We start from the raw sequence: 22,001 nt of genomic DNA, 5'->3' as shown, positions 1-22,001 counted from the left end.
ACGGATTGCCGAGAGCAGGTAGCGCACCCAAGCTGAATAACAAATTATTTAACAGTTGTTTGTCCTGGTGAGTCAGTCTGCTCATGTGTATTCATAGCTTCATAACGGAGTCCTGACTCGTGCTGCGCAGTTCTCAACATTAGCTGCCCTCTTTCTTTTTTTTTATTGCAGAACGTCCTAATGCCGTTATCACATTCGGCTATATCTACCTCTCACTCCTCTCAGTCCAGGAGAAATGCTGGTGCTTTGTAGGCTAAATGAATGAACCAATTTCCTCCTCAGCGAAAGGCTTAACAAGGTTTACAACAGCTCAGTCTTCGAGATGCAGCTAAGGTGAAGCATTAGGACTGAAAGTCTATAGAAGGGCAGTATTGATCTTCATCAGGATGTGGTAAACAACCCCTGATACAAATCAAGTCATTTTTTATTTGGCTGTATCTAATGAAAAAAGACAGATCATTTCTGAAATGTCACTTGAGTGGAGGAAACACATTTGCTTGATGTAAAAGTCTGTGCTAACGAAACACGAGGCGATCAGGAATCCTAAAAAAAAGCCACTCAGAGATTTGTTTCACGGGCAACAGAAACATATATCGAGTTAGATGCACTTCAGGTGACTCATAAATTCCACCTGGCTGAGCACATGTGTGATGCCCCCAGGCCTGAGCATCTCTCTCATACCCAGAGGTATCATACAAGAGGCTGCGCTGAATCATATCTCAGTCAATTAAATCAGCTGCACTTCAGATTTCAGATACCAACATTAATACTAAAACTTATACACGTCAAACCTCCACAGTTTGCAAATGCTAATCCTTTAAAAAAAATGATTAAAGCCTCTAAGAAAGTGTTTGTCTAAATAGATCCTTAGCATTTGTTGGCTGTAGCTATTTTACAGAATAAATTTGTCAAAAAGAAGAAGCCCACTGGACTAGGGATGATTTGGACAACGTATTGAGGCATTGTCACGAGCAGAGGAAACATAACTTTAACTTATTTTCCTCTAGAGCTCTCGCACTGGTTTGGATGTTTATTGCTTAAAACCCACTCCCACCCATTATCTCGGGGCTTTGCTGCTCATAATCCCATAAATACTTCACATTCTCCACCGTTGGCCCGTTTGACTAATCACGCACAGGCAAACCAAGCCTCGTATTTGGTGATGATGATAACTGTTCCCGGCTGTCCTCCTTGTTGTCTTGGAGGTTTCTTTCCAATTCCATCACGGGTGGAAACGCTCTGCCAAGACTGTGGCGCAGGTTTAGCACCGGGCCAGACACATTTCCGATTCCACTCCCTGTTGGGGATTTTTCTTTTTCTTTTTTTTTCCTGTTTGTTTTTTAAAATCTCTCCAAACTTTAGTCCGGTTTGTCACAGACTCTTTAGTTCAAAGCTGCACTCGTGCTACCTGTAATCACCTAACGTTTCCTTCTCAACTGCTCTGCATTCAGAACCAGCACCTGAGGCTGCCTACATGTCCCAGGGCTCAGTGAGAGCTCCTCCAGCTCTTTCAACTGCTGACATGCGTTTGAACTGAAAACTCCCGGTTTGTCAGCACTTCACTCTTTCCCTGTAGTCTCCCCCTTTCCATCCTCTGAAGCCCTGTGCGCCTCTTGACTTCACAGATGAAGTCAGCATCTTTCACATGCGCTGTTTACCATAACCCCGTGGCTGTGCCGTGCTTCGTCCCGCTTCGTCCCCGATGAGAGGCTTTGGTAGAGATGGCTGCCGACTCCCCAGGTGGCCTGGCCTAGCAGCACCGCTGGCTCGGACAGCTGCCTCACCCTTGTCCTTCTGAAATGTCCTCCATTAGTTTTTCCTCTCAAAAGATTGAACTTTGAATGGGCTAAAATCAGAACGAGTGACTATGTCTGAGTTGTAGACTACTGGCTTGTCCAGAGTTCATGGTGAGAGAAGCTGCTGAAAACTGAGCAGGGATGTGTGGGTGTAGAGAAGTGATGGATAGATAATATTGCCATGAAATGACCTTCAGAAAAAGCAGAAGGGAAACTGTCCATCCTCAGTCTGTGCATGAACATGAGCAGCAGACCCACACTCCGCCGAGTGAGCTCGTATATACTCACTAACCTTGAAAAGGATTAGGAGGGCCCAAGAAATCCCATAAGAGAAAAGCCACACGGATGATGAGTGTTTGTGGAAAGCTCCAGCTAATGGAAATCAGAATAAAAATGTTTGCACTGTGTGAACTTTGACCCCCCGCAGGGCAGCGACGGTGAGTCTGGACCGAGAGGACAGCAGGGCATGTTTGGCCAGAAAGGAGACGAAGGACCCAGAGGATTCCCAGGTCTACCAGGACCCATCGGGCTGCAGGTGAGTCTGAGTGTGCATCCTCTATATAAACACACCCGGATCACTCTGTAGGTAAACACAACGCTCCCCCCCTCCCTCTCCAGCCAGCCGGCCAGCCAGCCGGCGGAGAGCGAGCTCCTCCATACCCTATAAACCAAAAGCCTTTCATTTCTCCTTACATCATTTACATCAAAACACAGCATAATTTATTAATGCAGCCTTGGCGCCTAATAACACTTTGTATTGCTGCTGGGCAAATAATGCGTTTTCGCCCTCAAGGACTGTCCTTAGTATAGACATTGCAAAAAAAAATCCATCACCATTGCTAACGTTTTGCATTTGGCATTTTGCCGCAGCGTTAATGGCGGAGGGGAGGCTGCTGTTGGGGTTTTTCTGCTCTCAGTCTGCATCATTATCGTACAGCAAACTGCTCCCCTGCAGCGCTTCCAGGCCCAAATAAGAGACCAGCTGCCGTAGCAGCTCGTATTTGATCAGATATTTTTAATCAATGTACAGCGATAAATTCATTTATCTTCTGCAAATATGTTTCTCGTTAGGTCAAATTACAATACATACAGCATTTAACGCCCAGAGGATTTAGCAACTAGGCAGTGGGGATGTAGTTCAGAGCTGTTCAGACCTTGGATATTACAAATATCCTGTCAAGGTACTAAGACTCCCTTTCAACAGATAAAATATAATCAATACTACTCACCTGCAGTTTTATATTCCTCCTTAAAATCACGTTGACCTATGACTATTTATCTAAATTTTCATTGATTTATGGATAACTGATTTTCTTGGAGTTCACATCATCTTCGAAATAATAAATAATAAAACACAACCTGCCTCAGTTAAATACACTCAGGGGTTTTGCAGACACAAGCTTACTTAGTGAAGTGTGATGTGAAGCTTATGCTGCCTAATGTTAGAAACATGTAGGTGGATGTTACTGTTTCACTGACATCAATGAGTCAGTTCACTAATGACTGTTTTGACATTATTGTTTAACATCTCTGTCTCTCTTTCGCTCTCTCTCTCTCAGTTGTCACTTGAGGTTGTTGTTTATCTGAGTTTCACAGCCGCAGTTACTGTATATTTTCTGTGTTTGCTTTACAACCATATGTCAGGTGTCAAGAAAATCATCCCAAGAGGATGTGACAGTAGAACTGGGGCTGAATTTTACGTTAGTGCTGCATCACTACGCCGCTCCATTCAGCTCTCTTTTCCTCAAAACTGTGACAGTGACAGGGGGGAGGCTAAAAAAAAAATAAATAAAAAAAAAAAGCCAAAGCATTAAAGCCCAAAGAGCTCCAGTGGAAGAAACTTGCTTTGGTGGCAATGAATAAAGAAACAGCATACTTGAGAATATCTCAAAGTCAATTATCCAAGGAGTCACTGAGGATGAAATTAGGGCGAAACCCCGCTGGTCAATAGGGCCAGATAACAGAGTTATTAAGTGCAATTGGCTTTTAATTGGGCATAATGCACTCCATCTCCACTCTTTTAATTATGTTTGGCTAAGCTGCCCTTCAGTAGATGGCAGCAGCCACTGCAAGCTCAGCGCTTCAATGCAATTATCTGTAGCATTAATGATTTTTGACTATGGGGAATGAATGGCTTCGGTCTGAAAGCCCTCCGTCATTCGGGGGCTGTGTTTGTTGTGGAGTATCTGGAGTCGCTCGCTGAGAGGCTGAATGCCGCAGAGCGAGGGGTTAAGATGTGGACGTAGGAATCAGATGTGATTACTCTAAGTAGTCAGAGACCAGTGTGGGAAATGAAGGAAAACGCCACATCATGAGTAAACATTTATTGATTAGCTCTGATATGTTTACAGATATAAATGAGAGCCGTGTGCGTTTTTGTATGCGTGTGCGTATGGTTTATGTTAATTTAACCCACAAAACACTTCTTTTATTCTCCAGCCTTTCTCATCCATTAGTTCATATATTTTACAAACAAGCCCCTACAAGTCCGACGCTGATCAAGAGCCCGTCACATCCACACATTATACATGAAAAAAGTTGATGCTTCATTTATTTTTCCATTCTTTCTCGCCTCCTGCTTTATTACTGTGACTAAAGTCCCAGTCAGAATCGGTTATAAATTAGCCGTCTCTGCCGTCGCAGGTACAGTAAATCAACAAAATGGAACGAAACTACACACATGTGATCCCAGAGTGATCGATATCCGCGTCATTTCGGCTTTACAGTAACTTATCATTACCGCCGCTTTCCACCCACCTATTGATTACATGTGCTCCATCATCTGCGTTAAACCAACACAGCAAACAATGACTGCAATTATGCACATGGACAATAAGCCACAATAGCAAAGTGAGAGCTCCTTCATTTTCGTCGCAGATACACACCTTCCTAAGATGTATTCAAACTGTTTTAGTCAAGCATGATTGAATCCAAAAACTGGATAATATGCACCGCCTGCACTGTCCCCTTTGTTTCCACTTTCCTGTGGACATAGATGGATGGAGCTCCCACCCTGTAATTTACACAGGCTGATTATACCCAAGCCTCCCATACCCTTTAATTACAATAGGTGTCCTGTTTGACTAATTGTGTGTTTACACTCAGAGGCTCTGCTCGTGTTAATGCATTCTCCATCACATTGCATCCGAAAGCCCACTATTCAATACACATCATCTGAAAGTACCTGTTAATGAGCAGCTGAAATGTATTTATGCTCCTGTTTGTGTGTGTTTGTGTTCATTTTGCACATGTGTAGTTTTCCTCTCAGGTGCCTCACATGAACTTTTTTTTTCTCTCTCTCTCTGAGTAATATTTTGTTTTCTTCTCAGGGTTTGCCCGGCCCTCCTGGTGAGAAGGGAGAGAATGGAGACGTCGGGGCGATGGTGAGCAACACACCTCTTTCAGTTATTTTTTTTTTTTCTCCGTTAAGGTGATTCGCATTGTTTTCACGTACTGTACAACCCGGTGAGGTGGGAAATTGCTCTGAAGTTCTGGCTCCTGGCAGAGTTTGGCAATTCCACCAGTCACTTGGCAGATGTTTTTTGAAGTCTGTTGAAGATGTTTTACACACAAAAAAAAAATCTGCTGGTGAAAACTTTGCATCCTCTTTTCCAAAGTAGTACAATCTTCTTCTTTTTTTCATAGTTTTTTATTTATTTATTCGACGACAATAAAAGCACTGTCAATGTGGCACTGAGGGTTCAGCCAGAGACTCATCAGAACAGACAAGTATTATGTACAGATATTGTATGGGGGTTTGATTTTCTGACATACCTTCACACCAGCGCTCGAGCGCGACGAGCACAGACACGTCGCAGCCTGTGTTTCTGTCTCTCTGCCCAGCTGCGTCCCACTGTGTTCACAAAGTCACATTTTTTTGGACTCGTCTTTGCTACGCCGAGCCACATCTCACCATTATGACCGTGTCTCTGGTCCAATGTGTTGACGGGGAAGCACACAGTCCGTCATTCACAACCCCGGTTTCCTATTTTTCAGCCAGTGGCGTCAAACAGTGTGTTTGTCGAGATAATCAAATCTGCATTTGGTTACTTCAGATTATTATTATTGCAGCGCTACCTTGTACAGCTGCTGTGTTTTGATACAGGAGTAGCTACTTCAAAAGGAAGATACAGAATAACGCCAGCCAATATATGAAATAGGCTGCAGTCTGTTTTTCTGAAGATATGCTATACGTTGTATGTTTTCTGCACATTTCCCACAGGATCAACAGTGTCATACCCACTGGAAGAAAAAAAAACACTATACACCTGGTGATTGTTTTGGGTTTATTTGTAAGATGGTGCATATATTTAACATAGCGTAACTTCTGTTCTCTCCGATAGGGTCCACCTGGTCCTCCTGGCCCCAGAGGTCCTCAGGGCTCCAGTGGAGCCAGCGTAAGTTTGATACCCAAGTGTTTTTGTGGGGGTTTTTTTTATATATTGTCAATGAATCTTATTTTCTTTGGATGTTTAAATGAACTAATGCCACTGTAATTGATCCACAGGGTGCACAAGGCCCCCCTGGTAGTATCGGTTCAATGGGAGGTGTTGGTGAGAAGGTAAGAGCACAGAACTTCCTCTTCTTCTGCTATGTTTTTCTATGAAATAAGTGAATTCTGTAGTGTTTCTTTTTTCTTTTAACTACTTAAAAAATGTTGTTTTTGAAATGGATTGTTTACTGCACGTGTTATAATGCAAGTTTTCTCCGTTCCCAGGGAGAAACCGGGGAGGCTGGAAACCCAGGATCACCCGGAGAGCCTGGTATCGGCGTAAGTACAGTTTCATGCTGAAGAACTCCTGATCTCATGAGAGTTGTTTGTGTTTAAGGTTTCAAAAACAAAGGAATTGACAATTTCTAAGTGTGCAAACGTTACTTAAAATGCACGACAAGTAGCAAGACACACAACCCAGCAGTGTGTACAGTTTTGACTGTTTGAAGGATGTGACTGTGAATATATATGAGTGCAGCTGAGCTTACTATGCTCATTACTGTATTTGACACTTAAGCTATGGTGCCTCTTCCACCTCATGAGTATTTTACCTCAGATTACTGTTGGCTGATGTGCAGAAGCGCTCACAACCTGAGGGCTTCTCAGCAGATAATTAGCTCGGGCACATTTGGATACGTCCACTGCTGCTGGTGTCATTAATCTAACCTCCTGCACCAGGCTCTTATTAGAGACCCAAGTCAATTTTAGTCACAAGAGCACCACAGCAGTGTACTACGTGTTGTACACAATAGCAATTTTATTGTTTGATGTCTTCAAAAATAATGGTGATTGTCTTCCCATCAACATCACATTTCTACACAGGCATCACCTGCATCAATCTACATGTCATGCACAAAATCTCTCTCATGGTGCAGCATACTGTGTTTGTCTTCTCAGTGGTATAAATCAGAGTAAGTTATTTGCAGTAGGCATCCTGATGTTAAATGTCTCGGAGCAGAGCAGTGCCATCAATCCAGGCTAAGCAGGAGAAATCTGCTGTTACCACAGAGGCTTCACCTGAGTTATAATAATAATAATAATAATAATAGTAAACTTAATTTATACAGCCTTTCATGCATGAAATGTAGCTCAATGTCGCTCTACAAGAAGGGGTGTTAAATCAAGACAGCAGATACTTAGAGACCGGACATAACACGGCAATAAAATCCTGAAAAAATCCAAACAGATAGGATCATGGACAGATTATGGCTACGGGCCAGTCGCCCTCCCCGAGTCTGAGTCCATCAGCTTGATGTATCCGTCTCCTGCCGAGCATCAGTTTACGGTGACAGATCGAGGTGGTGTTGCACGTCGCATCGAGGTCAATTTCTGAGGTGCCGATCTGGCATCGACTGGAGAGGTGCTCGGCTCTAATAGGCCAACTAACGATTCGGGGCTTGTAATTATGCCTCAGCAGCTGCTGTGAGTCACAGCCAACACTTTAAGACACTGCCTGCTACCGCTACAGTACATATAGGTAAGATAAGGTTTATTTAGTGCAAGCGTTTAGTAGATCAGACTGATTTAAAAATGTATCTGTGCAGCAGAAACTCTTTTTTCATCTCTGCAGACACACTCTGAGTTCCTAGAGGTGGTTTGGCATGTGTGTGCTGATGCAAGCTGAAGTGACAGATGTGATAACACACTTGTCTCGTGCTTTATTTAGCATGCTATTGTCATCGTGTCATGTATCGTTCACGGTGACGAGGCTGTGATGCGATTTTCCTCAGGGCTCCAGAGGAGAGACTGGTGAGAAGGGAGAAACCGGCCCACCAGGAGCTGCTGGACCCCCCGGTGGTCGTGGAGCCTCTGGAGATGATGGTCCCAAGGGTAACCCTGTACGTCAACTCCACTGAGACACACACAGACACACATACACACATACATGCATAAATACACACAGACAGGCAGCTATGACTGATGCAATATTAGATATGCCAGAGCTGCTGTTGACACACTGTCAAGAATATGAGTCAAGATGAGTCTCTGAGTGTCTCGATCTGTCTGCAGGGTCCTGTCGGCTTCCCTGGAGACCCTGGTCCCCCTGGTGAGCCTGGTGCTGCTGTAAGTTCAACATTTATCCCTGAATATAAGTAACATTAGAAACAAAGTGAAAACAACAATTATGTCTTTATTTCTCTCATTTTTGTGTTGCAGTCTAGATTTGCATTTTGTGTAGGAGGATTTTTGTTTTTGTTTTAGCAACTTTTTTTATTATTTGTGTGAGAAGAAATACTTCCAGACTTTTGTTGAATTGAATCCAATGTTTGACTCAGTTGTGTGTTTCCTTTAGGGTGTTGACGGCTTAGCAGGTGACAAAGGAGATGACGGAGAGGCCGGTCAACCTGTAAGTCCCACATAATCTGAAATTGTAAAATGTTGCCAAGTGAACATGCTGAAAATATGAGCTCAGTGGTTTGTCTTGAATAATTTGAATTAATAAATGCTACTCAATTAATTCTGTGTTTTCCTCAAAATGCAAAAATAAAGAAAAGACTGTGTGAGAAAAGGAGATTAAAACTCTATTAGTCAAATCATATTTTAAATTCAGTGCTACTTGAATGTATAATACTAACAGTGAAGCAAACGTAGCAACAGTGTGGTGGTGCAGTCTGCAGAAGAGCCTAATTGAGTCTGTTATGTGAAATCGCTTTGTACAAATGAGGCGATATCTCATTATATAGCAAAACTCTTCAGTTTTTGTGAAGTGTTGTGTCTATTCAACTTTAGGGCCCTGCGGGTCCATCTGGTGAAGCTGGAGTACCAGGACCTCCTGGCAAAAGGGTGAGTACATCTCCAAAATGATGCATGAGATGATACTTCTGTTCAGCTCTTTGGATCTTCTCTATTTTTAGACTCGCGCTGCTGTTAAGGGCTCCAATCTATTAGCCACTGTATTTCTGACCATATGTGTAGATATGACTGAATTGATAGTCTTTGCTCTTGATGGGAAATGATGTCCATTAGTTAAACTGACATCAGTCTGTAAGAGAATAATGACACAGTGTGAGTTTGACTGGCAGTAATGTGAAAGCAGTAATACCGCTGCTGCTCCTGCTAATGTCGGGAAATTATCTTGTCACTTGAGTTTCTGGCACTCGGTGACCTTTCTCTCACATCAGACTTGAAATGAGATTATTTCATTTCACGAGCATAGCATTTTTACGATGCCTTCCATTTACAGTATTTCTTTTATTTATTTATTTTTACAGTTGGCAATAAAGCATGTCATTAATGTACTGACTTAAAGGCTGGCATAATATGTTACAGAGTAAGAGCAGAGAGATTGATATTCAAACTGATTTTGTTCTGTTTTGTGTACTTCAGCAAAGACGATGCTCTGTGAATTCTGACTTATTCTCCAGGGCATCGCCATCAACCGGCTTTGCTACTTTCTCTACATATTAATACAAACACTGTCCACAGTACATAGACAAGACAATACATCTCCTCTAAGTCAGAGAAGCAGAAGTTTAATAAACAGTGTTTTGTGTAGAAGTGGGAAGTAACCAAGTCATGCACTCTACTAAGTTCGTATTTGTACTTTCTATTTACTTTACTTCTACCCACTTTGGTGCATATTAGAGGGGAAAATAGCATTTTACGCCTCTACATTCTCTTATTTTTAAAGCTGTGACACTTACTTTTTGGATTATTATTTTACTTTGACCATAGCGTGCCGTGGGCTTATACAAATATATGATTTTAAATTATTAAATTAAAATACACTGTTATCTGAGGATTAAATCAGTGGTTGAGGCCCCTCACTCGCACTGTTTCAAGTGTCTGTGAGTTATTACCAGTTTCACTACAGAGACCCTCTCCCAGTAAAGTCCTAAGAAGGTTTTCTTTCATAATAATTGTTCAACCAGGTCAGAAAAATCAAATATTTAAAAGAAGGAAAAAGTAAAGACTAAAGAAAAGCATGTAGCATAACTTTGTTTTTCTGCTTTTCCACCTAAGCGCGACCCCTCGGTTAAAAACCACTGAGCTGAACTCCTTAGTGTTATCACTACTGTTTTCTAGTTAAGTGTCAAAACTGCCTCCTACAAAAATAACTACTTGTATACTACTTATGCATCAATATTAACAGTCTAATGTCATCTATAATAAATATAACACTCACAGAGACCATCTTTGTTGTACAAGTAGTTTGACTTTTGATATTTTAAGTAGTTACAGTATATTAAACACTAATACTTACTGTAGTGTTTATACATGTTACTTTGCTTTTAAGTAGGGTTTGAGTGCAAGACTTTTATAATGTAATACAATGATACTTGTGGGCACCGGAGGAGGTGCGGCAAGCCTAGAGCTGAGCAGGAAGAACACCTACCTGTATCAACTAAATGTACTTGTTCTTCTCCTGCCCCTGTGAAGGTGAACATTGATCTTCACAGTTTTGCTCACCGTACAGAATTAAACATGTGACAGTATCATCCCAAGCTTGTCGTCTGACCACGCGGTCTGTGTGATGATAGAGTCCTGCAGGTTTATCTGATATAAAAGGTTTAAAAATATATCTCTCTTTTTGTTGATGTCGGCCTCACAGCCAAAAGCGCTCTTTGTCCAGCACTTGCTACTCTTGTTTGCATGCGTTCGATGCAACTCTGTGGCTTCATTTGAAATGCAGGCTCGGACGCTTGATTGTACATTTTAAATTCGCCGGTAAGCACTTTTTGGCCCAGAATTTGTATTCTGAGTGTTAGCGTCCAGGTGATAGAGGCTGGAGAACAAATTAGACCCCAGTTCCATGTCCATATTAATGGACTTTGCGATATGATTTTTCATCCCTCACCATTAATGCTGGGTTAGCCTCTTTCCCAATATCTCTTCGAAAATTGACTCAGGTTCGGTGCTCATTGATGCGTGCGGCCGCTTGACTACATTAGCGCACATGCACGCACGGGTGCACACAAGCATGCCTGCGTACGCACACATTCAACACACACACACACATCCTCTAATGCACATACACAGTTGCCAGGGCTCATAACCTACATTGAAGACTGGTGGCTTTTGTTTGGTCTGTTTGATTATGGTTTCTAATGGCAAATGACAGCCCACTTACAAGGTTTTGACCGCAGGCTGTTTGGTGGAAATGCTGATGTGCTTTTAGCTCAGTGTGTTTGAAATGTAGGGCAATTTCTTCGCACTGATGTCGCGTGGCCCCGAATAACCTTCCCTCTTTAAAGAGGCTCAAGGTGAGAGATGGTTCAGCTAGACAGTTAGTGTGTAACATGACACTACCGCTTGCCAGCAAATGTGGGAGACAAATATCCCTTGGAGAGAATAACAACCTGTTTTAAGTTCCTTTTTTTATGCACAAATTTCTAACTGCATGTGTTTCTTCCTTTTAGGGACCTGTTGGACGAACGGGTCAAGAGGGCAGACAAGGAGAAAAAGGATCCAAGGTAAGAAGGTTGCCGGCGTGGAGTTTTATAAATTACAGTATCAGGGATGTACTTTTGATCCTTGCTCATATCAGGATAAATATACAGAAGCAAAGGAGGAGCTACGATTGATATTTTTGCATATCAAATGCATCCAGTGCTTTACAGGAAGTTATAGCTTTTTGTCTGGGTATCTGGCTGACATTTTCACTGTTTCGCTATCGCTGCTTTCATAGCTTTATTTTTATCCACACCAGGCAGCTGTTTTCAGTAAAGGAGCTCTAAGAATCCACTGTACACAAACTCCTCAGCAGAAAACTGCAGACCCAGTTAGCAACAATTAGCTTGTAGTGTAAACACAGTGAAGCCAGCTGTTTCCCTAATAAGCAGTTGGTGGAGACCCAAAATGGAGCTAAAAGAGTGTGAATTATGTGTTAGAAGGGTTCATCAAGTCTAGTGTCCAAAATTTAAAAAGCTGTTTTCAAGTTGCTCAAATTGGAAAGCTCACACCCTAACATTCATACTACTGTACCAAGGATAATTGACCCTCGATAGAATCAATCACACTTAATCAGATTAGGTTTAGTCTGCCATTTGATCCCAGGGTTTTGACAGTTTGGACACAACTAGAGAACATGAAAATCACTCTCTTATTTTAGAGGTCTATTTTTCTCACCATTAATAATTTTTCATGACAAGAACAATGTAATTCAGTATTATGAAGAGGCAAAAATGATAAATTGGTACACATCTAATTATTAAGTTTGTTTTGGAGGCAGTGCACAGCAGGTTGGCTGAACAGGACAAACAGGCAGCTTACAATTTTATTCACTTCAGTGATGAATAAATGAATAAAATATTACATTTGTTTAAATTGAGCTTTTCCATCGCTATTTTCCCAACAATCAGTATTGAAATTGATTTATTTCCAAGGGGGTTTTAAGAGCTTACAAAACTATTTGAAAAAAAAAAGTTAAACTGAAAAATATTTTAATTGCTTTACATTCATTAGTATCTACATTACAACACTGAACACTCAGTAGTGGTTTGATTTCACAAGTGGGCATTAAGTTGCTTATAAAAGTTCTAACTTCTTTCTTTCCCTTCATGAAATCCTCTGCCTGAAGGTGTTATAAAACACACATAAACATACAATAAAACATAATGAAACGTCTGTGAGGACAGATGTGTGGTTGATAATGTGAAGAGGAAGAGCCCATTCAAACATTTTCCTCCGCATGCGCTCAGGTGTATAGTTATTGACGAATTTGTCTCACAGAAGCAGCAGTTGGGTTTCTGGAGGCGAGCCGCAGGTTTGATTACTTTGTTAAAATCCATAAGATGCGAGCATCTTTGTAAGACCTAAAGAAATTGTTTGTCTCCAAGTCGGGTGAAAAAGAAATGCACAGACAGAAAACCTGACAAAACGCCTGATGTGGCCTCGCTCCTTTCTTCTGTTCTTTGTCATCCTGCACGTCTTTATGTCTCCTCCTCACAAGCGCACGCTGTCGGACAGACGCGCACATGCATGAGGTGCACGTTCTTTCCGCACTGAGGTAAAGGATTAGAGCTGATTTGATGGAGACGAGACAAAGCCTGCTTGGTGATCCTTGAGTGTCAACTCCAGGCCTAATTGGTTGTCAGAAGAATTTAATCCCCCTCCCCTCCTCCTCCTCCTCCTGTCATCCCAGTCGATATGACATCTTTGAAACTTCAATACATGAAAACTTGCTGTTCCCGCTCAAAGACAATAGACCAGCTCTGGTAACATTTGATCTGTGTGGATGATACAAATCCCCGAATCCTCCCAGTCTGACGCTTTGAGGGGCGAAAACGTAGAATATTGAACAATGTGACTTTCAGATGTGACTTTGCTTTAATTATCAAGTTGGATGAAAGTGTTGCTGTCATATTTGACTTTTTAGCATGAAAAGGGAAATCATTGTTAATGTGCTTTATTTTTCCAACAGGGAGAGGCTGGAGCAGAGGGACCGGTTGGAAAAACCGGACCTGTGGGACCTCAGGGTCCCTCTGGAAAGTCTGGCGCTGAGGGTCTACGTGGAATCCCCGGCCCTGTTGTGAGTAGAATTTGGTGCTATTAGTTGAGTGATATATTATACAGTATATAAAGATAATACTGGTCTTCTACTATCAGCACATTTTGAGCACTAATAGTCCTCATGATATTTGCCGAATACTGTAATGATGTATTCCTTTTTTTTCAGGGTGAGCAAGGTCTCCCTGGTGCCTCTGGTCAAGACGGCCCTCCTGGACCTCTGGTAGGATTTCCTTCCACCTTCATAATAAAAAAACTTTAAAAAAGCATTGACCCATTGTATAAACTTTGACTGTATATGGCTACAGCATGACCACTCATCTGTGCCTTATAAAAACATGTCTGTGTGTTGCATGCTCTTTTGTATTGCATTGTTTATACAGTAGTAGGTGTTTGAGTAGCACTGCAGAGTGGTCACCATGAATGCAGAGCTCTGGCTGTGACTGTTAAATGTTGTGAATTCATATCACTGTGATATATGCTTGACAAACTGATTCTGTCCCTCCACAGGGACCCCCTGGACTTCCTGGTATGAAAGGTGACTCTGGATCCAAGGGAGAAAAGGCAAGACGTTATTATGATGCTAATCTCAAATTGCTTTACTGTGTATTTCTCATATCTCCTTATGCGCCTTATCTGAAGCCTCCAAAGTAAGCAAACATCTCGGCCTGTTGCCTCTCTATCTCATTGTTCGCTCTCGCCCGGCGAGATGATGAAAAGCTCGGCTCTGTGAGGAGTTTTCACACCGTGATTTAATGCAGGGAATGAATATGTATAAGTTCAATAATACCATCTTTGTAATGGTCATTGGTCTGATGCCAGCATGCAGTAGTCAGAAACAGATGGTCATAACTCTGGCCAGCAGCAGGTGCCGAGACAGACCACCATTGTTAAAAATGACGACCACAGTAAACACACTAATTATTTATAGGCAGAAATAAGACAGTGCTGATGTGGTTTGTCTGGACTTTGTGCATAAAGATGCAGGTGAATTAGCATATTTGTTTCACTTTATTTTGAGAAAAAAAACTGTCTTTATTTCTCCTTGTGATAAATGAGCAGAAATTAAACTTTAGTAGATATGAAATTACTTTATGTCAAATGGATAATTAGTACATATATTGCTTTGGTGGCTGAATTTATTCCAATGATCTCTTTGTCTCACTTTTTGTTCTTTATCTTCCTCTCTCCAGGGTCATCCAGGTCTAATCGGTCTGATCGGACCCCCTGGCGAGTCCGGAGAGAAGGGAGATAGAGGTTTGCCTGGGCCTCAAGGCACTGGAGGTGGCAAGGGTGATGCTGTAAGTCAATCTCTGTGTCAGGCAGACTGTGGTTTCTTAAAATAATGCATGGTCCCACTTGTCTCCACAGGAATGTGAGTCGCATAAATGGTATATGTAAAGTGTGACTCCCGGAGTTGGAGGAAAGAGAAGCCCACCAATGCTAAAACATTCATAGTCATGGAAATCTGTAGGGCTGGGTTTATCTCCATTCATTTCAAACATATAGAATAAATATTACTGTATTGCGATTAATTTAAATACAAGTCGAGATAATGAGTTCTCTTGTAATGCTTGAAGAGATTTGTCATAATGTGATATATAATAATAATAATGGAATTTGTATCACTTGTTACTTGCATTTGTATTTATATAAGATCTCCATTCGCTGCACCCCCACTAATGTCATCTGTTATCTGCTCTAAGGGTCTTACTGGTACCCAAGGTCCTCTCGGCCCCCCGGGTCCTCCTGGTATTTCTGTAAGTTCAACTTCCACACAGATTTTTGCACTCAGTCCCATCATTGCTCTTGTTAATCCATCCATCTATGCTGCTTTGTCAACAGGGCGCTCAGGGACAGAAGGGATCCAAGGGATCAAGTGTAAGTCCTGTTTCCATCCTCTCCATGTGTTTGGATGCATGAGAATCTGGCAATGTGTGTTTGTTTGGTCATTTTTGTAATTATGGGAACTGTGGCTTGTGTTTTTGTCAGGGTTCAGCTGGTCAGAAGGGAGACCCTGGATTGATTGGACCACCTGGACCCCCTGTAAGTCACATGCTCATTCTTCTTAAATTGGACCGGGACTATGGAGAATTCTCTAAATAACATTGTGTTTGGAAAGTGTTGTACTCACTAGAGCTGAGATAATTGGAAAATTAGTTGATTAGGAAATCACCAGAAAATAAATCAGCAGCTATTTTATGCATTTTGCTCTATCATTGTAAATTGAATATCTCTGGATTTGGACAGAATAACCAATCTAAACAAGCTAATTTTCTCCACTATTTTTTTTTTCTTTTTCTTTTTCTGACCAAATAATTCATTGATTAATTGAGAAAATAATTGGCAGATTAATTAATCATTAAGATAATTGTTGTAGTAATGATCATTGTAGGCTCTTTCTGTTCAGAGACACTTATAAACACTTACCTGTTTTTTTACCGTGTTGCCTCAGGGTCCACCTGGCGACGTCATCCAGCCGCTGCCCATCCAGCAGGTCAACAGAAAGACCAGGCGGCAGGCTGATATGCAGGGAGACGAGGCGATGGCCGACTACGGCGTTGACGGCGTGGGTATGGAGGGAATGGAGGACGTCTTTGGTTCCCTCAACAACCTCAAACAAGACATCGAGCGCATGAAGTTCCCCATGGGCACCCAGGACAATCCCGCCAGGACCTGCAACGACCTGCACCTCAGCCAGCCTGAGTTCCCAGATGGTAAGATGGAGACGTCTTGTAACGGTGGAGGAGACAGACTGCCAAACTGTCCATCTGCCAAAATTCAGAGAGACAGGGAGAGAGGAGCTGATAAAAATGTTCATATACTCAACTGAGTCACCTTCATCTCTCATGAGCTCACAGCAATTAAGCTTTGAAAGCAGCAGCGAGTGATGTTGCAGTACGTTTTTGTGCCCAGGGCTTTGCCTCTCAGGCTAGACACAAGCTGCCCTGTCAAAATATTCAATTTACTATGATGTAAGATGAGGAGAAGAAGCCAGTGCTTACATTTCAAAACCCATAACCATCAAATATTTGCTCAGAAAATGACCTAAGAAATTATCCAATTATCAAAACAGTCGGTGATTAATTATGTTTCACTCAGCTAAGCAGCTGTTAACCAAAGATAATCTGTCGTAAGAATAAATATCATTTTAAACTTCCCCGTCGACGTCGTTCTGGGTGAAAACCAGAGGCGTCTCATCGGGGATGATGTGAACATTAAGAAGCAGCGGTAGTCTCAGCTGTGTGCAGAAGGCCAACGCTGTGTTTCACACCGCACCGCCTCCTCTGTGTCTCAAACTGTGTCTCTCTCTCAGGTGAATACTGGATTGATCCAAACCAGGGCTGCATAGGAGACGCCATCAAAGTGTTCTGTAATTTCACAGCAGGCGGAGAAACGTGCATCCACCCAGATAAGAAATCCACAGGGGTAAGTCCCCGCCACTGTTAACACTTTGATAAATACAGTACCAGCCTTGAGTCGAATGGTATTGCATTAAAATAAACTTGAATCTGTCATGTTTTTGATTTGTGATCTCTCACTGTGACTGAATTCTCTAAAGGTGTTTAAAGGCACCGTTCGGTGTTTGTCATTAATCACCAGTCGTTTGTTTGTTGCTCATTGTAGGTTAGAATATCCAACTGGCCCAAGGAGTCTCCAGGTTCATGGTTCAGCGAATTTAAACGCGGCAAAATCGTGAGTCAACTCCTGCAACCTCTTCTTTTTTTTTAACCTTTTCTTTTTTGTCTATTACCCCCCAGGAGACGGTCACATCCATTTCAGAAGCTTTTCTATTTTGCTACCTTGTCACTTTGTCTCATTTACAGTAACTCTCTCCCACCAATCTCTCCTCCTCTCTACCCCGACTTCCTCTGTCATACATCTTTGTGTCTCAACTGTTTCATTCTCTCTTTTCTTAATTTCCTCTTCCCTTCACTCCAACCTTTCTCACACTCGTACCTCACTACATCCTCTTGATTACACATTCTTTCTTTGTTTCTTTTTCTCCTCTCTCCTTGCTTCATTTTTCTCTCTGTGTGTCCCCAGTTGAACTACGTTGACATGGGAGAAAACACCATCAACATGGTGCAGATGACCTTCCTGAAGCTGCTCAGCTCCTCTGCACGGCAGAACTTCACCTATATCTGCCATCAGTCCGTGGCCTGGTACGACGCCAAGGCTGACAACTACGACAAGGCGCTGCGCTTCCTGGGCTCCAATGATGAGGAGATGTCTTACGACAATAATCCCTTCATCAAGCCACTGACGGATGGCTGCTCGGTAAACACTCATTTTCTAACTTTCACGTTAGCAATTAAACTTTTCGCTATAGCCCATGAAATCCTATTAATCCTCACAAATATGTAGACTGTTGTCAGAAAATGTCATACGACGATGTTTGTACAGCTACAGGCCTGACGACTCAAGGGATCAAAAGTAGAGTCTGACTTTGGATGGGCCTTTTTGCTTTTTTTTGCTTTTTTGCTTTTGGCAGGTCCGCTTTGATTTACAGTATTTAATAGTTTGTAATTACTGTGGAGAGTAGCGCTGATATGATTAGATGATTAACCAGATGGCCAATCAGCAGAAAATTAATCTGCAACTTTTCCAGCTTCTCTAATGTGAATATTTGCTGAAGTTTTATAATGTTACATCAGATTTCTTTTAATCTTAGACTCTTGTGTAACCTAAGAGTTTGGGAAAGTAATGGGCAGTGTTTTTTATTGTATGACATTTTATGTGTCAAGTGAATTATCTATCTACAGTATAGATTCAGGTTTTGTTAATTTGATAACAGTTGGGGCTTTTTTCTCACATTTAGACGAGACAAATAAAGGGTTAGACGACTTTTAAATTAACTGCTTGGTTTGTAAAATGTTAGGAAATAGTGTCATCACAGCTTTCCAGAGTTCAGGGTGACATCTTCAAATGTCAAAAGAATTTGACATTAATATGACACACCAAACCATGTTATTAGATCCCTGCTTCTTGAAGACAAACATAAGGAACTGTATGCTACCTCCACCATCCATCCATTATCTGTACCTGCTCTTTCAAGGTCATTGGGCTGGATCATTTTTCTTCCTAGCATAAAGTATTAAAGAACTCTATGATTTTCTGCTTTTCTGTTGTTACACAAGTCTTTATAGAACATGTTCCCTAAACATTGTTAAAAAAAAAACATACTTGGACCACTTTATTAAATACCTGCGCTCTCATTTCCCCTTTGTGTTTGCAGCTGAAGCAGGGCTATTCAAAGTCAGTGATGGAGATCAACACTCCCCGCATCGACCAGTTGCCCATCATTGACGTCATGCTGAATGACTTTGGGGACTCCAACCAGAGGTTTGGCTTCGAGGTCGGCCCCGTCTGTTTCCTCGGCTAGACACGCCCCTACTCCCCGCTGAAGGACAGGGTCAGAGGGTACATATTAACACCCACACGCTGAGATCCGACAACCTTTACCTTCTCTCCCTGCCAAGCAAAAAAAAAAAAAACCCTGTGTTTTTCTTTTGTTGCCAAGAAGATCCACTCAAGCCAGGAGAAGAAGAGTGTGCCCCCAGGCCCTGTCATGGAAGCGCTGACCAGGGGAATCTACTCCTCGCCCTTGTAGGGCCAGAATCACATGACTTTAACGTAGTAATGGGAGTGACATCAGGAAAAGGACATTTGATGCCGTGGCGGACAGTGGCGCACTTTCAGCAACAGAGAGAGGATCCACTCACCCCAAGCCCCATCCTCCCTCGTCCTTCCCCTCCCACCAAGCCTCCCTCTCTGGATGCTCCAGGTGCTGCTCTGAATACAACCACAGTGGTGCTTTTGTGCAGAATCACAAAACACTCAAGGTGCTACAAAAAGTGCTTTTTGATAAAAACTGTAATTATTATTATTATTTTGTACAATATTGTTCCTTTCCGAATCCACTCTAAAAACTTGCATGTGCCCCAGCTCTTAAAGTTTAAGTAAATATTCGGTTAACTATATAAGATAAATAAATCCTATAAATACATTTGATGTGTGCTAAGGACAAATTTGATGAGATATATTATGTCTTTGAAAACATTTATGACATAATTTGACAAAAGCTCCAATTTGTAAGTATAAAATAATCATTTTGTAAATAATATAACTTTCATTATTTGACTTTTATGAGACAAACAAACCTGGATTATGACTCTTAAACTCAAAAAGCATTTTGTTTTTTCTTCATGTCATACCAGCGCGTATGCCCATTAGGAAATTAAGCCATAATAAGATGAGATAGTAATATAAATATTGTAAGAAAGGGCTTATTTTCCAGACAGACTTTATTCACCCAGATGTTATACCTCAGTATTTGGCTCCTCGACCATGTTTAACATTATATGTGGTGGCTAATTTACAAAGAGAAAAGATTTATGTGTAGTTAAATTTGTCCAGTTGTTTTTTTTTTGTTTTGTTTTTAATTCACAAAAAGAAAAAAACCTGTTGATTTTCTTCTTTGTAACGATGAACAAAATGTCTTCATGTGCCTTGAATCAAAAAATATTAAAACTGGATTCTGAAAAGTGTCGGGTTGAATGTCTGTATTGTTGGCTATGGGTGCAAAACTGAAAATTACTCTTTTTTGTGTGTGATTCTGCGCTGCCTTATACATATTACCATCCTTCGCCATGATAATTTAAGATCAGGAGGATTAGTGGTTCCAAGTGTTTGGGTTCATGTCATTGAATCTGCCGAGCCCAGGCACTGTGATCTCCTCCACTTTCTTTCTCTGACTCAGATTTGACTTTGATCAAGATCTGTTTGCATCTCCACCTCCTTAGCTTTCAGCTATGATAGCATAGACTCCAGAGCCGCTTTCCAACCTGTGTAATTACAGTATGTTTACAACCTATGTACAACTGAAATAAATGTTTGGTGCTTTGCCAAATGCACATTGCAATGGTTTGCATTCACTTGCAGATTTATCTTAACAGTGGGGGAGTTACAGTAATTAGAACCAGCGTGTTAAGGGTGAAGAGTGGTCGTACAACGCATGTATCTTGAAATCTTCTGTGGCCTCACTGCATGACAGCAACACTCCTTGTGCTTCCTAATTGTGCTACTGGCTTCAGTCAAACCACTCGTCAGACAAACTGACTCCACACTGCTACCCTCCACTCAGAAAAAATGCCATTTTCCAGGCCAATTATCCAAATTATCCAACATTGTTGATATTCTGTTAAGGATTTTGAGAGGCTACAGTCAAGAACTCTCTGTGCCACCTCTCTGTGAACAACCCTGCCAACACTTAGCTCCAATTCAAAGCAAAAGAGCCACCAAATCTCTCACTTTCTCTGAGACATCCTGCACTAACACCAGAGACGGCATGTGTACATTTTGTGATGTTTTATGTGATTTCTTGATTCCTATTCCTTGAAGGAAGTGTAATTTACAACATAATCCACATAATAACAGCCCACAGTGTTTTTGTCTGTGCTACCAAAGAGTCTGCATATGCAAATTCACAGTGATTATGTTTTCTTCCCATTTCAGTTTGGTATTACAGTATATCAGTATGAGGAGGAACGAATAACATTTATGATAGTGAAGCATGCAAACCATATGAGACAGAAAAGTAAATATGAACTCTGGTATGTTCCTTGTGCATGTTTTCCTATGGCAATGGAGAAAGCCCTGAGAAATATGAAGGGTTTTATTTTTGAGAGTTATGTGAACAGTTTAGATCACAATAAAGAGGCAAATTTTAAAATTATCTCAACATTAAAAAGTTTGTATGCAGCAGGCAAATACTCAAAGTGAACCGCAGACAAAATTTCTTTCATTTTTACCAATTATATTTCCAGCTGCAGTAAAATTGGTCTTTGAAAACTCTTTTTACATGTCTCTGACAAACAATGACAAAAATAAGACACAAAATCACTGTCTACAGTTTGTCACTCACAACTCGTCTCTCTAATAATGCCAAATACGAGTAACATATAATTACAGACTTCAGACACTATAGGAAGCAGCAGCATTAAATATGTATGCCATAAAGTTGTGAAACAGCCATAAACACAGTGTACATAATGACATTTTAAGCCGTTTTATCCGTACGTGTCTTCAAAAAAACCAAACATTTTCTGTGCTCTGTGGTTTGTAGGTTTATCTCATCTTGCTGGAATTTCACTTTTTAATAAATCTTTGATAAAACAACAAGTCTTGGGTGTAGATGAGACACACTGAGACAGTTTAATATCTTGCATTTGGCATCTCAGCATTAAAAAACATAGAAATCT

At 41.3% G+C, this 22,001-nt stretch overlaps 1 protein-coding gene across 3 annotated transcripts in view; it reads left to right on the top strand.

Annotated features, from left to right (window-relative positions):
* Positions 1 to 20,288, top strand: part of LOC146970318 (collagen alpha-1(XI) chain-like) — an 86,028-nt gene extending 65,740 nt beyond the window's left edge. Inside the window, exons 46-68 of one of the 3 annotated variants that reach the window (XM_085805280.1) lie at positions 2,224 to 2,331; positions 5,126 to 5,179; positions 6,140 to 6,193; positions 6,304 to 6,357; positions 6,514 to 6,567; positions 8,019 to 8,126; positions 8,299 to 8,352; positions 8,582 to 8,635; positions 9,019 to 9,072; positions 11,649 to 11,702; positions 13,652 to 13,759; positions 13,907 to 13,960; positions 14,248 to 14,301; positions 14,931 to 15,038; positions 15,444 to 15,497; positions 15,583 to 15,618; positions 15,730 to 15,783; positions 16,193 to 16,454; positions 17,054 to 17,166; positions 17,365 to 17,433; positions 17,785 to 18,018; positions 18,977 to 19,161; positions 19,265 to 20,288. In XM_085805280.1, coding sequence (XP_085661406.1) covers positions 2,224 to 2,331; positions 5,126 to 5,179; positions 6,140 to 6,193; positions 6,304 to 6,357; positions 6,514 to 6,567; positions 8,019 to 8,126; positions 8,299 to 8,352; positions 8,582 to 8,635; positions 9,019 to 9,072; positions 11,649 to 11,702; positions 13,652 to 13,759; positions 13,907 to 13,960; positions 14,248 to 14,301; positions 14,931 to 15,038; positions 15,444 to 15,497; positions 15,583 to 15,618; positions 15,730 to 15,783; positions 16,193 to 16,454; positions 17,054 to 17,166; positions 17,365 to 17,433; positions 17,785 to 18,018; positions 18,977 to 19,123 — 1,941 coding nt within the window. In that variant the 3' untranslated portion in view covers positions 19,124 to 19,161; positions 19,265 to 20,288. Of the gene's footprint in view, positions 1 to 2,223; positions 2,332 to 5,125; positions 5,180 to 6,139; positions 6,194 to 6,303; positions 6,358 to 6,513; positions 6,568 to 8,018; positions 8,127 to 8,298; positions 8,353 to 8,581; positions 8,636 to 9,018; positions 9,073 to 11,648; positions 11,703 to 13,651; positions 13,760 to 13,906; positions 13,961 to 14,247; positions 14,302 to 14,930; positions 15,039 to 15,443; positions 15,498 to 15,582; positions 15,619 to 15,729; positions 15,784 to 16,192; positions 16,455 to 17,053; positions 17,167 to 17,364; positions 17,434 to 17,784; positions 18,019 to 18,976 lie in introns of all 3 variants that reach the window. The other 2 variants (XM_085805279.1, XM_085805281.1) reach the window with 2 other exon arrangements.
* Positions 20,289 to 22,001: the final 1,713 nt, after the last annotated feature.

This window comes from Trachurus japonicus, chromosome 17, assembly GCF_045865225.1.
Source record: "Trachurus japonicus isolate A0001 chromosome 17, Traja_1.0".
NCBI lineage: Eukaryota > Metazoa > Chordata > Actinopteri > Carangiformes > Carangidae > Trachurus > Trachurus japonicus.
This window is presented reverse-complemented; position numbering and strand designations above follow the sequence as displayed.